Genomic DNA, 17,241 nt, shown 5'->3' on the forward strand with positions numbered 1-17,241 from the left:
TATGTTCATCGTGAAGCGCCCTAAACTTCCAACAGTGAAACACTGCACATAGGGTAACTGTAAATATATATGTCTAACTACTAAGTGATCAAGTTGGGAGCAAGCTCCTACCATTTACAACATTTGACTCAAGAATATCCTTCCACTTTTAAGTATCATCTGTGTAACAAGAATTCAAAGAGAAGCATTACTCAATTCAAATTAATGATTGGCTTTAGTACTCTATGTGCAGAGGAGTAGTCATGTATATTACTGAGGACAGGTAACGTAACAAAATTTTGTAAGCATATTATGAAATACTAACGTACGGCAACGGTAAAACTTCAATTTTATTTTTTCTCTTTAATGGGCTAAACATTCTGATAGAATAACCACATCAAAACCTTTCTATGCTGAATTTCATTAGTCGCTCAGATTTGTATTGAGTGAAAGAACATTTTGGGAAATTACCTAATACCTTTTGCCAAGGTAAATGATATTAACAATTCTTTTTTCTCCAAAACCAGTTACACAATGCAATTAAAAAAGACCTGAAAGATTATGGAGAGAAATTTGCAAGATCTCACATTATTTATTACAGGCCAAATCTTAGTTGGAATATGAATAACGAGTGGGCTTTTCTTTTAGATTAGATTAGATTATATTACAGTGTGGAAACAGGCTCTTCAGCCCAACAAGTCCACACCGACCCGCCGAAGCGCAACCCACCCATACCCCTACATTTACCCCTTACCTAACACTACGGGCAATTTAGCATGGCCAATTCACCTGACCCTGCACATCTTTGGACTGTGGGAGGAAACCGGAGCACCCGGAGGAAACCCACACAGACATGGGAGAACATGCAAACTCCACACAGTCAGTCGCCCGAGGCGGGAATTGAACCCGGGTCTCTGGCGCTGTGAGGCAGCAGTGCTAACCACTGTGCCACTGTGCTGCCCCCCCCCCCCCCCCCCCAATAAAAAACCTGAAATTGCACAATTTTACTTTAGTATATTGCAGAAAATTGTGTTAGGTACTCAATGCAAGATGGAATTTTAGCAATATAATATAAATTTATTACTCACAAATGTTTTGGCACTTAATGTCAGTTTTTAGATATCAAAATGTATTATTTGATTATTGTCTTCTTTATCTTTTGCAAACTCTCAAAACCAGATTTAGAAATTTCCCTGGTCAAGCTTCCATTCCAGTAGCATTTGGCAATATTGTCTGTTATGTTGACAGCATCAAACCAGTGTACTTGTGAAGTGCATAGATAAAATATTGTCACAACTGTCGGTTAAGCATTTGAAATCAAAATTTATTCTACAATGCTAGGTGGCAATCTTTTTGAATGCTTCAGATGATTGCCACTATAAGGCAAGAGAAAAGCTAGGAATGGGTGTGGGACCAGTGTAATCTCAAATGCTGCTTGAATATTGTATATGTAATTTTAAAATATTTTTGTTATCATAACCAAATTGAAGCAATTACTTTCACATTGCATTTGTTTAAGCATTTTTTACTTGGTGTTGCACGACAGGAGAATATTAATGTTCCCTGGTTCAAACGTGAGGTATTTTACTTTTTGCTACTTTCAAATGCATTTCAATTTTATTAAGAGAAATTATGTTAACAATTTTAAAAGCATGTTTCACATTTCAAGTCTCTTGCGTCAAGGTTTATGCTTGATACCAGTCAAGCCCTCTTAAAGCAGTCATTCCTAATAAATGTTTGATGAAGTCTACACTACATTACAACTAATATGTTTTAGTTAGCATCTTTTAAAGACCCCATGTAGTTTACATTCATGGGAGATTAACCAAACAAATAATTTGAAGAACAAGGATGAATAAAGGAGCATTACTCAATTTAAATTCTGTTCATTGTTCTCAGTACACTTTTTCTTTGTTAATAGTGAACTTGTTTCAATATAACCTATTAACAAACTCTCTTTATCATTAAAGAATATTACCAACTGGTCTGAAGTATCATCCACCCACTTATCTCTCATAAGTGTCTTGTCTCAGAGGTATCTGAAGTATACCAATGACACAACTGCATATAGTTAGGTTCACAATATGTATTGATTATAGAAATCTATGTGCTCTGTCATTGCATGGAAATTCATCAGCAGACTCCATATGCTACTTGCGTGTATAACTGATTTTCTTAATCTTTACGTGCATTATATCCGCTAAACTATTGTGTCCCTTTTGACAGAGCTGTATATTAAAGTTTCTATGTTATCTACTTATGCAGAATTCTACAATATAAAAGAAAAATAATATAAACAATTGATGCAGAGTAATTCTTTAAGAAGGAACAACAGAGTTTTGTGGGCAGTATTTACTCGTACCAGATTTACATTACATGATGCCTGCAACTGGTATGAACCATTACACTGTTGGAATTTCCAAATCCCAATAATTTGTTTATGTATTCAACAGCAACTTTAATTGGCAAAAAAGCAATAAGCTCTAATTTTCTTGTCAATTAGAAAAACTCATTTTTGATATATGGATAAGTAAGAATTACAGACTGAGAGTTTTCATTTTTTTTCTTATTGGGTGATGTTAGCTGAATTTCTTACTCCTCCATAGCAACTTTATGGAGAATTGAATGGCCATCTCAGAAAGCATTATAAATAATCCATGGATTATGGTCAAGGAGGACAGACTAAGTCAGGTTGGATAATGTCTCTACTTCAACATGTTAGTAAACTGGTTGTTTTTTTTTTAAAAACAGTCTTTACAGGGTGCCATGATGGAATCTCAGCTGCTAGTTCAGTACCTTAAACACTATCATGTGCTCAAAACAACAAGAGCATTTGTTTAATCTTGGTTGATGACTGGCAGATCATCAGGGACTAAATGGAGTAAACAGAAGTGTAAAATATGTAATAATTACTGAAATCGTCTACTTTCTGACCATGCACTTTATGTTGTTCCAACTTAGGTTAAAGCTACACAAGGAATGTATTAAATTGCTTTTAGAAAGCGTAAACCTATAAATTAATGAGCTAATTAAATATTAATTATGAAAAAAGCATCTTGCAGTGTAAAAAAAACTATACCATGACACTTATTTTTTGATTAGATAATTAGAAGGGGCCCAGCCCTCCCATGTTGGTTCACTATTCAGGATTTTACAATACCACCATCCATTGGCATTTTTTTCAAATACTTCAAATACAGTTCCTTCCTTAAATCCAGCGGTTTCCTCATCTCCCGCAAAATCTGCAAGAGCTACATAAAGGCATTCTTTTGAAGATTCTTCATCTTTGGACAGGTTTATGTTGATTGATGCAGCATTATTCTTCTCTTTTCCCGTTTCCAATAGTTCTGCCTGTCTGTCCGTTAGCTTTGAAGGAAAGATCAGTTCTTTTCTGTGTTCATGAACTTTGGATGGAACAGATCCTTTTGTTGGGAGGAACTCCTTTGAAGCTCCTCTTGCCTTAATATCATCTTTGCTTTGTTCATGAGATGAACTTGATTTAAATCTTGGTGGAGGAATGAAAGGTTTATTTTGTCCCCACGTGGGTTTGTTCTCAGCTGTATCTTTTGGATGGCCTTTCACGTCTGCAGATTCTATGGAGGTTTTCTTTGGCAGTGGGGGTCTTCTTGGTGGCACAACTGGTCGGGGAGGACCTTCTTTGTTTGCTGCAGTTGGGCCTTTTGGTTGAGGGTCGTCCCCTTTCTTCTCACTTGGCTTTAAACTCTTTGCTGCTTTCTCTTCAGTGATACTTGGATCATCCCTATCATTCTGTTCACTTTCAAGACCATTTTGTTCTCTCTGCATAACTTTCACATCACTTATCTTCGAGCTAATTCCTAAATCTTGTTTCAATTGAGGCACGTTTTCTACATTTCCAGGAGAGCTGCTACAGAAATCTAGAGAGGTTTGATTATTTGAGTAGTTTTGATTGCCAGTAACATTTTGGGAGGAGTCCTGCTCCACCATTTTGTCTGGCAACTTTGCTCTTCTCAACTTACTTCTTAGGTTGGAGATGTCAACTTCAGATTCGGATTGACTTTCTCCTTTCAAGGCAGGAAGTGGCTTAGGCCTCAAAAGAGGTCTTGGCTTTAGTGGCTGATTTGGGGAAGAGTCCACTGACTTTTCTTCTGTATCAGGCTTTGACTTTGCTGGTCTCCCTACAGGCTTTAGATTAGATCTTGCAATTTCACCTGCTAGCATCTTGGGCCCAGATTCAAGTCCTTTCGAATGTGAAAGTTTACTTGCTTCAGCAGTCACTTTCTTGTCTCCTTTAGATGACATTTTTGGTGGCAGCAGGGGTAAAATACCTCCTGGTACACTTGGCTTGGGTGGAAGTCCTTTTGAATGCTTATCTACTACTTCCCCCTCAAACTTACTGTTAATCTGTTCTTTCCTTAATGGAAGAACAGGCTTCTCTTTATTAAATCTGGAAGTGTCATTATTAATAACATTTGAAGGAGAACATGACTTGGATTGAGATTCTACATTTATCTGAGAATTGAATTTATTGTCGGAAGATGGGCTCTTACTTGTATCCCTTCCTCGCCGCTCTTTTAGTTTGTGTTGAACTATGGCGTCATTGTCAGCATCATTTGGTTCCGGTTCTTTGGGAAGAGGTCTAGCAATAAAGGCACTATCTCCATTACTACTACTTCCTGTAGTTCCATCCAGTTTAAGTTTTGCCAATTCTTGTGCTAATGGCGGAAGGAAATTTGACCTTGAAGCATTACTTGATTTTTTGTACTTGTCAATGAAAGAGGCTGGAGCCCATCCTTCCTCATCATCTATCTGAATGTACCACCAACCACTTAAATTCTTTTCTATTACCTAAAAGGGAATAAAAAGATATTTATTCTCAGTTAGAGCATAATTTAACAACACAATAAACTGACGGCACTAATGATATTCCCGCTCAGGAAAGTCTTCGAGCAATTTGACTGAATCAAATGAAAACTGATGTCTAAAGAGCATTGCAGGATCACAAACCAATATAAAGAAGATTCTGACCTATGTGGGAATGAACCATTTGCTTTTATACCTTTTGTATATAATAATTTATCACCACTAGATCCAATTTTGTGCGTAAGTGTTTCGGATAATTCAGCACACCGTCCCAAGGACAAACAACAAACTTTACTGATGTCTATCTGGTGGCAGTCAAAAAATAAATATTGAGGTAAAAACAATGACTGCAGATGCTGGAAAGCAAATACTGTATTAGTGGTGCTGGAAGAGCACAGCAGTTCAGGCAGCATCCAACGAGCAGTGAAATCGACGTTTCGGGCAAGGGCTTTTGCCCGAAATGTTGATTTCGCTGCTCGTTGGATGCTGCCTGAACTGCTATGCTCTTCCAGCACCACTAATCCAGTAAATGAATTTATTTGAGATAAAGTTCTAAGAGGTTGCTTTCAAGAAAGGAAAAGAAAATGTGTAGGAAATGTAGGCTTTAATTTTCTATTGCTTAACCAAAAAAGTGAAAGGTGTGGGGAATATTAAGTTTTTTACTGGGTGAATCGGTTTATTGCTGCTTGAGCTCACAGCTGCAAACAACTTTAAATCGAACTTATTAAACTTGGTGCGGCCTATAAACAATTGTTGAAATTATTTTGATTGCAGATTTGGGCATCCTCAGGATTTCAGCTTATGAAGAATAACTATTTTGAAGCGGGTTGCATAGCCTGAATTTTGTTGTTGCTTTACTGTATATACTTGTGTAAAAGTTGAATTTTTAGACTTTTTTTTAATGGTTAAATTTACGTGATCAACTATTACGTAGAGACTATTTTTGAGGGGCTGAAATTCATGCTACATTCCAAAATACCGTATTGTTAGCAGAAGCCTCTGATCTCTAAATGAATAAAGAAAACACACAATTTATGTACAGGATAATACCATGACTCTCAAATATTGATCGGTTACCCATGAACTAGGGTTAACCTTTACATGAGATATTTGGAAAATTCCAGACTTTTTAGCTAAATGAAGGGACAGTGTGTAAAGTAGTCAAACTTGATGGCATACAAACAATATGGGGAGGATAGAGTTGCAAAGAGTGGGTGAGTGGACAAAATTTGCAGATATAGGAATAGTAAAGCAAAATATTATTTAAATGAGAAAATACAGAATGGTCTGGTTAACAGGTCTGGGTGTTCTATAGGAATCTCAAAGAAATTAGGTAGATCCAGAAATAATTAAGGCGATTATTCAATAACAGTAGGCTCAAGGAGCCAAATGGTCTACTCCTTTCTCTCATTTATTCACATCAAGCATTCACTTTAAGAAGAGGAATACTTTCTATTTCAGACACCCGGTATGAGCAGCTTAAGCATAATTAGACTGTAGTCCCTCAGCTCCCGATTTCATTTCCCATACTATCCTTCACCTTGTATCAGACGGAGAACTTCTTCAGGAATATTTCTGTTCCAACATCATCGCTTCAGTGCCAACTTTGAGGTAGAGCAGAAGAGACCCTCAGTAAATGTACCCGTTTCTCAGTAAAAAGTACCAAGCATTAGGCTAGGCGTGTTTGGAATGGAGTTGAGATTGCCAAACTGGATTCTCAAAAGGCTCAAAGAAATTTCCACCATCAATCTATACCAATCCATACTAGATTTGAACTTTATGTCCTGAAGTTAAAAGTACATTTCCTCACAAAATATCTTTTAGACTATCATTAGAATGAGCTCACAATGACCTTTACGTAAGTAATATTTATACAGCATTTTCATTTGCTTACCTCAACCTTTTGTCCTGCCTGAAAACTGATGCCATCAGGAATGGTTGTCTGGAAAGCAGCTATCGTGTAAAACTCTTCTTCTACTTCAGGAGGAGTTGGTGGTTTGGGGAGGTTCAATCCACGTGGCTGTTTATAAAATTAGGAAGAACTAAAATTATTGACTTAGTCTTTGCAGGTACAGTCATAGAGATGTATAGCATGGAAACAGAGCCTTTGGTCCAAATTGTCCATGCCGACCAGATATCCTAAATTAATCTAGTCCCATTTTCCAGCATTTGACCCATATCCCTCTCAACCCTTTCTATTCATATACACTCTCAGCTTCCCTTTTAAATGTTGTAATTGTACCAGCCTCCAACACTTCCTCTGGAATTCCATATACACACACCACCATCTGTGTGAAAACGTTGTCCCTTAGGTACCTTTTAAGTCTTTCCCCTCTCACCTTAAACCTATGCCCTCTGATTTTGGACTCCCTGACTCCGGGGAAAACACCTTGCCAACCTACCCTATCCATGCCCCTCATGATTTGATAAACCTCTATAAGGTCACACATTAGCCACCAACATTCCAGGAAAAATAGCCAATTCGGCCTCTCCGTAAAACTCAAACCCTCAAACACTGGCTACACCCTTACAAATCTTTTCCAAACCCTCTCAAGTTTCACAACATCCTTCCTACAGCAGGGATGCTTTATAAAATTAGAAAGCACTAAAATCATTGACTTAGTCCATTCAGATGCATTCGCCTTCATGGTGTCATATTATCTACATTTCATAAATAAATTAATAAAACAGAATATAGTTTGTTAGTCCACAGTTAAGAAATTTTAATGAAGTTATTATTGATAAATATACATGTTATAATCAACCTAAAGTATTTCCGAAAATGTAAAGCCATAAAAACGCAAATAGCCAATGGACAAATTAATCATAAACTGGATGCGTATAATCAGATTATTTTTTTTAAAGTTAGGGGTGGGTGAATGGTTGTATGTGTATGACTCTGTCTCTCATCCACCTCAACACTTCCCAAACCCAATCGTGAAAAAGGAGTCAAACATACTAATTTAGCAATGATATAGCCTCTGCCTCCTCCAGGCAGGCATTGTATCCATTGTTTAATTCATTGTGCATATTAACAAGATATCCTGAGATGACACATAAAACAGAGTTTTGGTGTTTTCAAATGTCACAAAATCTTACACCTGTCAAAGGATTCTTGTAGAAATGAGTCAGCATTGAAAGCAGCAGGGCTGACACATATCCCAAAATAATTCAACAAAAATGATAATTTGAAAAAAAAGCTTCCGGATGAATCAAGAGAAACGGAGATTTGGGGAAGGGAAGAAACAGCAAGCACAACATCTTCAAAATGATATAACAACTTTGTGTAAAAAGGATCATGTGGTTAATTTTTTATTGAAAAAGGTTTTGATTTTTTACAAAATTATAAAAGTACGGAAGGTAGTGCAACAATCTTATGTTACAAAAATATTAACAATACCTACTACTCTACAAAGGTACGGAACAGTCTTTCCATGTTACAATTCAATAGATAACTGAACTTAGCAAATTAGTTTAAATTATCTTAAATTATACTAGACTAACCTAACTTAATTTAGATTAGGTGAAATTACGCAAAATCAACTTAAATTAACTTAAATTAAATTACACCATCCAACGCACCCCCAGTGAGGCTCCCATCCATGGGAGCATCAGTTATTATCCCCATATTTATTCAAGCTTCCTCCCTCCAAGGCCCCAGACCACCAAATCCGGCTTTCACAACTTTATAAAGGCCCTGGTCAATATGGCTGACAGGGCCGTGTCTAGGTAATTTAAAAAGTGCTGTCCTGTTTTATAGAATAGTTCTGATTTCTGGGGCACCATTTTCTTAAGAAAATCCAGAGCAACATGCTCCGTCACTAATGTATGCCACCCATGAAACATGGGGGGGGGGGGGGTTTCTGAGGTTCAGCTCATTAAAATATTCTTCATCGTACAATACATGTGAATATTAATAATCTCTTTCCGTGCTCATCTAATGGAGGCAGATTTGGTAGTCCCAAAAGAAGGGATACTGGATCCGCCTTAACTTCAATTCCCAGGATCTCCTCCACCTCATTCACTATGGCACCCTAGTACCTACGGATCTTACAGCATGACCACAGACAATGTGTAAGGGTCCCAGTTCTTGTTTTACATTTAGGGCACCTTGGAGATACTCCTTTCTTGAATTTTGCTAATTGCCATTTGGACTCTGCAGAGAATCTTCAATTGCATAACCTGCGCTTTATTGCATACCGAGATCTTTTTCACATTCTCCCACATGTCCTCCATGTTTCAGATGAATTTTCTACCCTTAGTTCCTGACTCCAGATTCCAGATGCCCTCTCTCTGTAAATGGTACAGAGTACTGGCAGAGAGTGCCCGTGCATCAGAGCACCATTTTATCCAGGTTGGACTTTTAGGGTTGAGCTAAAAGCATGGTCCTCCTCTGTATATAATCCCTAATCTCAAAATAATGAAAGAAGTCCTTACTTAGGTAGCCCATATTTGTGACTTAGCTGGTCAAAAGACATCAGGATCTCTCCCTCAAATAGGTCTCCCTTGACCTCCCATGCTTTAAAGCCGGGATCCACTGACCCCAGCCTAAATCCTGGGGTCAATGTAATCCAACTAAGAGGATAAACGATGAGGTTTTAGACAGGTTACTCTCGCCCTGCCACATCATCCTCCACGCTTTGACCATGTTTATAATAATCGGGCTTCTACAATGCTCAGCAACAGATTTCATCCTATCCATAAATTAAGGAGGGGACACCTTACCTGGCAGGCTTTGATAACAAGCCATATAGACCTCGAATCCTTTCACATCCAGTCACTCTCATAGGACAATAAAGCGCTTATTTGATATCGCTTAAAATCTGGGAGATCTACACCCATACCCTGTGGGAATTGCAACTTGGTGAATTTAACAAGAGGGGCCCCTAAGACACCAAATAGAGGATCCAAGTCAGCCACTGAGCCTTCGCAGCAATTGTCTGGGCATAGTCAAGGAAGAACATTTATTTTAATCAGGGCCTTTCAGCCTAACCATGATATAGGCCTCCCAATGCTGAAGATCTTGTTTTATCCTTTCAAACAATTGCATAAAGTTAGCTCTATACAGCTGGTGGAAAGCGGGGGTAATAAAAAGTACCCGAGTTAAGAAAGCCTTTTTTGACCACCCAAAAGGAAATTGGGTTCCATCCTCCAGGTCAGGCACTCCAACCAAGTCCCTCAAGGGCATGGCTTCCGATTTTGTAAAATTAATTTTATACTGCAAAAATATGCCAAATAAATTAATCTTTTGTATTAACCGGAGTACAGACTTTTCCAAGTTAGCCAAGAAGAGAAGAACACCATCAGTGTAGAGTGTGATTTTCTACTCTTTCATTCCCACCTTTGGGGCAATTATTTGAGTCCTTCCGAATAGCCTCTGCCAACAGTTTGGTAACTAAGGTGAATAGCAGTGGCAAGAGAGGACACCCCTGTTGGCTGCCTCTCCCAATGCTAAAATTATCTGATTTTATGCTGCTCGTAAAGACCGCCACTGTAGGATTATAATACAGCACTGCCACCCACCTAGCGAAAGCCCTCTCAAGGCCAAAATGTTCCAGGACACCAAACGCCTTTTCCACATCCAAGGAGACTACCAAGCCCAGAATTGGCGTCTGCTGTCATAACTGTACTAAATTCAACACTCTCCTAATATTACTGGAAAGCTACAACACTTAATAAAACCTGTCTGGTCTTCCTTTACGATAGTGGGCAGTACCTTCTCAAATTTCAAAGCTAGCTTTTTGGACAGGATTTTAAAATCTACATTGAGCAGTGAGATAGATGTATATGAGGCACAGTCCTCAGGATTTTTCCGTCCCTTTAGGATAAGGGTGAAATTGGCCTTCCTAAGAGAGGGGGAAGGCAGTCCTGGCTGTACGAATGATTGTACAAACCCAATATTGGGTCAGCCAACATGTTTATGAACTCCTCGTAGAATTTGCTTGGAAACCCACCCAGACCAGATGCTTTGCCACTATGGAAGTGCTTTACCGTTGCTTGTACCTCTTGTATTGTTAAGGGTGCATCAAAAGGGAAGCTTGGACTGCATTTATACCTGGGAAGTTCAGATTCTCAAAAAAGGATTCTATCATTGCTACTCTATCCTCACGACCCTCTGACCAGTATAACTCTGTGTAAAACTTCCTGAATATTGCATTAATCTTTTAAGACTCGTGAGTGGTAAGTTCTCTCCCTAATGGACACAATGGATTGTGGGGCACTTTTCTTCCTGGCCAAATATGCCATGTGTCTACCTGGCTTATCACCATATTCTCCTTTGATTGGCAAAGGAGACCTCTCTCTTTGCTGCCTGGGTAATTATTGAATTCAGAGCAGCCCGGAGAGCTGTGACCCTGTAGCTTAGCCACAGACAATCTATCACAATATGCTGATTTGGCTGCCTTCAGCCGGGCCTCAAGCATATGTTGCTGTTCTCCTCCCTGCCTCTTCTTGGTTGCTCAGAATGACATAATTAAGCCCCTTAAATAAGCCTTGGTGGTCTCCCAAAGCATCAATGGGTTACTGGCTGTACCCGTGTTAATGGCCCAAAAGGCCCTAAACTCCCTTGTGAAGTACTCTGTAAATTTGCTATCCTTCAAAACAAATGGATCCATGCACCAAAGCCATGTATCTATTCCACTACATCTGATCTTGACATCCAAGTACACTGCCACATAGTCCAAAATGGGCTATATTCCCAATCCTGTAGGATAACACTGAATCCAGACAGATCAATGGAACAAAGAACATACACTTGTGCCAGTTGTAGTAAAAGGTAAAACCTCTACCACTAGGGTGGAGACAACTCCACAAATCCACCAACCCCAACTCCCCACGTAAGTCCACCAACTGTCTGGATTGCAGGGAGATATCTGAGAGACCCCTTGGCATCCTATCCACCTCAGGATCTATGAGACACTTGAGGTCTTCTCCTATGATCGTATGGTGCACCCCAAGAGCCATCAATTTGGAGAATATGTCGATTAAGAACTTAAGGGGGTGTGCCAAGGACATTCAGGATGCCATACTCTTCCCTGTGTATTAAGGCCTTCAGGATGATGAACCGCCCATGTTCATCCTCAATTTGGTCCATTATCTGAAATGGGAGGTTCCTCTGTACTTGTATGGCCACTCTTCTGCTTCAGAATTTAAAGAGGAAAAGAATACCCTACCAAACTGTCCCTGCTGTAATTTCAAATGTTCCTTGTCATTCAAGTATATTTCTTGTACCAAGGTGATGTCAACCCTCTCCTTTCTGGGGTTGAGAGCACCTTCCTTCATTTGATTAGGGAATGACTCCCTTTATGTTCCAGGTGCACCATCTAAATGAACCACTGTTCATAACCATCCAAAGTGGCACGCAGACCCCCGAGGGGAAGAGGCTTACTCATGTTGCGCCGAGTGGAGAAAAAAACCAGGACTTATAAAATCTAAAAACTACCACTACAGATTGCAAAATCTAAAAAACTAACCACTATTCTTAAATTAAACAAATAAACATACATGCAAGCAACAAATAACTGGAGATTTCCCCTCTCACCCACAGGGGGCACTCATCCCAATAGTATGAACATCAGTGAAAGCTGCGTCCCAAACATAAGCAGTACAGAGACAAAGAAAACATTTTGTTTACACACATGAAAATTTAAAGTGGACACCCAAAACATTCCCTTGATAGATCAACTCCATTTGTCTTTAATAAAAGAAATAACCACCCCATACCCAGAGGAAACAAGTGAATAACAGGCATTAGTTAAAAAAAAGGGGGAATTTTACATCAAAGCAATGTCAAGCATATATAACCAACAACCAAGAGAGCAAAAGATATACCATTGTCCATTTTTTTCTGACCCAGACCATCTATTTCAAAGAGTCTAGGAAATCCCTTGCTTTCTCTGCTGAGTCAAAGTTGTAAACAGACCCTCCATGGCTGAAGCGCAGTACAGCCAGGTACCTCATAGAGTATTGGATATTCAGGTCTCTCAACCTCTTGCTGACTTCATCAAAAGATTTCCTCTTTTTGATTACAGCCACAGAGAAGTCTTGAAAAACATAATTTTTGACCCCTTGTACACCAGGCCCAACGAGTCTTTTCCCAGCCTTCTGGAGGCCTCCATTATTATTTGCTTCGCCTTGTAACACGGGAGTCATGCTCGGATCGGGTGGGGATGCTGATCCAACCCAGATTTGTTCTTGGTAATCCGGTGGGCCCGCTCCACACACACCTGACCCGACTCAACTCCCAGACCCAGGAACTGCAGGAGCCACTGCTCCAGGAAGACAACTAGGTTCTCGCCTTCTTAACGTTCTGGGAGCCTGATTATCCATAAGTTCTTCCATTGAACTCAATTCTCGAGGTCATTGACCTGGTCTAGCAGGGTCTGAACCTGGCTTTCTAGTTCTGATCCTTCTCTCTGAATTCTCCAGCACAGTCTATGATGCCACAGTCCTTTGTTCGCCTGCCTTGATGCAACGATCAAGCATTTGGATCTCCTGCCTATGCTTTTGCAGCATGGCAGAACAGATCCAGCGCGACTCAATTTTTTCTCATACTTTAACAAACTCTGAGACTAAGTTCTGTTGCTCCAATTGGCTCAAAGGCACCACCATGGGAGTCAGGGCTGTGGCCGCGGGTGTGCCCAGCACTGTAGGGGAGTGCTCTGCTTGCTGCGATCCATGCGCTCCCTTTCCTTTACTCGTCTTCAGCTACTTCCCAAAATGTTAGGGGTTCTAGGGGTTTTGTTTTACCTTATTTTCCCGATTTTTCTTATGGGGGGGGGTGTTAAAAGTACCACTTTACTTGACTATGGTGCAGAGCCCAGCACAGCAGACCTACCGGATCATGGCCATCTTGGATCCCCCATTGTGGTTTATTTAAAACTTTCAAGACCTAATAAAGAACACTAGGACACTTCCATTCTGTCCCATAAGTAGACAGTGTTGGCTACAGCCCACTGTTGAGTTGTATAATGTCAACACAGCAGGAGTACTAAGGTCAAAGGCTGGGAAGGCTCTTTATGTTTATTTTAAAGAGGCTTAGTTAACTTTGTAACAAATTTGAGTTTTGATTTTTTTTAAAAAGTCATAAATGGGGTATGGCCTTCACTAGCTAGGCCAAGATTTTATTTTCAACCCTACTTTCCATTTGAATAGTAATAAGCTTCCTTCTTAATTTGCTGTAGTCCACTTGCTAAAGGTACACCCACAATGCTGTTCAGGAGGGCATTCAACGATTTTGCCCCAGTGCTGGTGAAGGAATGGAGATATAGTTCCAAGTCAGGGTGGTGTGTGGCTTGGAGGGGAACATGAAGGTGATTGTATTCCTGTGAGTCCACTGTCCTTGTCCATCTAGGTGGTTGAGACCAAAGGTTTGGAAGATTCTGTTAAAGGATGCTGTTAAATAGTTGCAGTTCATCTTGTGGATGGTATGCACCACTGTCACTCTGCACTGGGAAAAGGTAGCAAAAATGGGCCAAGTTAGATGCTGTTCTAGCCTGCTTTTCCTGTTTGATGATGAGCTTCTTGAGTGTTGATGCAGCTGTATTCAACCAAGCAAGTGGAGGGTATTCACCACAGTCTTGACTTGTGCGTTATAGATGGTGGAGAGGCTTTGGTGAGGCGAGAGTTGAGATACTTGCCACAGAGTTCCTAGCCTCTGCTTTTGTAGCCACAGTCTTCAAATGGTTTGTTCATTCAGTTTCTGCTCAACAGTGTTATGAAAATGTGGGTGTACTTTAAAAGCAGCAGAACTACGGGACACAGCACCAAGTGTTCTCAATAAGGCAACAATGTATGTAACAATTGGTCGAACAACTTAATTAGCTCGTTGCCTGGAGACAAAAACAAATTCAAATTTGGCCAATCAGTTTAAATTATGCCCTGAAAAAAATACCAATTTCTAATCAAGTTTGAATTGAGTATATTGTCAATCTTAAAAGCCAATGATACAATCCGATGCTCTGGGGTATAAGGCCGGGATAAAATTGAACAGTTGAGAGGAGAATTGCCAAGTCCTAGCTGTAAACTGCTTGAAAAAATATCTCTCTTAAAAGTACCTTTTTGATCAGTAACCTGTAATGCAGAAGTTCCTAACAAGATGAAAAGAAGACACAGGAAGCTCCAAAGACAAGGACCTAATGTTGCCTGGTTTTGAGATTAGAATCTTAATTGGGAGTTCTTTTAGACTAGTATTATAAAAGACAAGGTGAAAGATAGGTTAGAGAAAGAAATTGTAAATAGTAGTTTGTTAATTATTCTCTGTTATGCTTTAAGAAATAAATTTGTTAATTTTCACTTTACAGAGTTCTTGGCCACTCAAAATTTTTACAGATTACTGCATGGGATAAATCTTTTCTGTGTTGTTGGTTTTAAATTAAACAGGAGAGTTTACCCAGTGTCGTAACAGTTTGGGGGCTCGGGTCCGTGATTTGAACTAGATTAGACAGATTTGAATAGATTTAGGTGTATGAAAGATCCCAGTTGATTTAAACACTTGCAGGTTAGTGTCCTAGATCTTTAAATAACATGCAGGTGAGACAATTTGTTTAATTTTGATGACTTGTGGTTGATTAAATTAAAAGTGAGAGAAATGGCTCTTAAAATTGCAAAAGAGGTTCTAGGATTTGAAGATGATTCTCAAATTTGCGAAGTAAGTTTAGAAGGAAAGAAAAAGGCCATACTCTTAGAATGAGCAAAGAAGTTAGATTTGGGTTTAACCAAGGACAAACACAAAGCTGAAATTGTAAAGGGGTCAGAGAAACAGACAAGTGCAGTAAAGGTAGAAAAACTTAAATTACAATGAGGAAAATGGAGTTAGAAGATAAACAAGAGGAGAAAGGGAAAAAGAGAAGAAAGAGAAAGGGAAGAGAGAGAAGAGAGGGAGAGAGAAGAGAGGGAGAGAGAAAGGGAAAAAGAGAGAGAGAAAGTTCTTGGCTGAGCAAAGAGAGAGAGAAGAAAGGGAGAGAGAAAGAGAGACAGAATTTGAACATGAGAAGTTGTGCCTTGTCAGCAAAGTCAAGTTAAGGAGATTAAAAGAGAAAGTAGTGATATACAGAGGAACCTCGATTATCCAAGTATCAATTACCCGAATATTGGATTATCTGAAGGAGATCTCGAGGTCCTGATAGAACCAGAACATCAAAGATGTGTTTCCAACACTGATCACGTTTTTTGTTTAAAGTGATTAAAAGTGAACTCAGCCTACTAAAATGCTGCTGAGAAAAGTCCTGGAAATCGATGGGAGCCCAGGCACAGTCTCCAAATGACTGACCTCCTGCCCCCTCTCTCCCCCCACACTTTTCCTGGTCTTCTACACTTCCACAATGCTGGAACCTGTCAAAACGTTGCAGTAATGTGTGTGTGTGTGTTGGGGGGGGGGGGGGGGGGGGGGAACGGGCGGTGTTGGACGGGATTGGGGAGTGGGCGGGGGGCGGTGTTGGACAGGGTTGGGGGTGGGCAGAATTGGGAGCCAGGAGAGGTGGGCAGGGAGACAGTTGTGGACGGTGTTGGGGGTGGGCGGGGTTGGGGGGCAATGTTGTGTAGGGGCTTGAGTACGGTATGCTACTGCCTCGTCTCCTGAACTGAGAGCAGTCTTAACAGAAAACTCCGAGCCCCAGAGGAGATGCATTGAACCAATTAACCAAATAATCCATTATCCGAACAAAATAGTGCCCACCCATCTCATTCGGATAATCAAGGTTCCTCTGTATATAAATGTGTCAAAACCCTGCCACATTTTGATAAGAAGATATTGAAGCTTTCTTTATTTTATTTGAAAAATTGTCTAGGCAGATGGAGTGATCCAAGGACTTATGGGTAATGCTATTTCAGACTACATTGGTCGGCAGAGCTAGTGATGTATTTGCCGCATTGTCAGGGATGAGGTGTCAAGAGATTATGAAGAGGTTAAACAGGCTACATTAAGTGCTTATGAATTGGTACCAGAAGCATTTGGACAGCGGTTCAGAAACACAAAGAAGGAACCAGGTCAGATTTATGTTGAGTTCGAAAGAATTAAACAGTCATTTTGATCGATGGTTGCGTGCTTTGAAATAGATGGGACATTTGAGGCTGTAAGCGACATTATTCTGCTGGAGGAGTTTATAAACTCACTTCCAGAGATGTTAAGAATTTACATGGAGGAACAGATGGTTCAGGAAGTGAGAAGGGCAGCAGAATTAGCAGATGAGTACATGCTGGTGAACAAGACAAGCTTCCAGCCAGAATTTCATCCTGTGAGGGATAGAAGTTGAGAAAATGGGAGATCCTACACTAGTAAACCAAGAGTCGAGCACACTGGTAAGATTTTACCACAGGTTAAAGAAGCCCAAGAGGGTAGACAGCAGGTGAAATGCCTCAGGTGCTTTCACTGTAATGGAGTGGGACACAGAAAATTACAGTGGCAGGTGGTCTCAGAAGGGC

General features: G+C 39.9%; 1 protein-coding gene across 4 annotated transcripts in view; it reads right to left on the bottom strand.

Annotated features, from left to right (window-relative positions):
* Positions 1-948: 948 nt before the first annotated feature.
* Positions 949-17,241, bottom strand: part of sh3pxd2b (SH3 and PX domains 2B) — a 353,494-nt gene continuing 337,201 nt past the window's right edge. For all 4 annotated transcript variants that reach the window (XM_072590958.1, XM_072590959.1, XM_072590956.1 and 1 more), the window contains 2 exons: positions 6,716-6,841; positions 949-4,806 (listed from right to left, as the gene is read on the bottom strand). In XM_072590958.1, the coding sequence (XP_072447059.1) occupies positions 3,067-4,806; positions 6,716-6,841 (1,866 nt within the window). In that variant the 3' untranslated portion in view covers positions 949-3,066. The remainder of the gene's footprint in view (positions 4,807-6,715; positions 6,842-17,241) is intronic.

Source organism: Chiloscyllium punctatum, chromosome 20, assembly GCF_047496795.1.
Source record: "Chiloscyllium punctatum isolate Juve2018m chromosome 20, sChiPun1.3, whole genome shotgun sequence".
NCBI classification, from domain to species: Eukaryota; Metazoa; Chordata; class Chondrichthyes; order Orectolobiformes; family Hemiscylliidae; genus Chiloscyllium; species Chiloscyllium punctatum.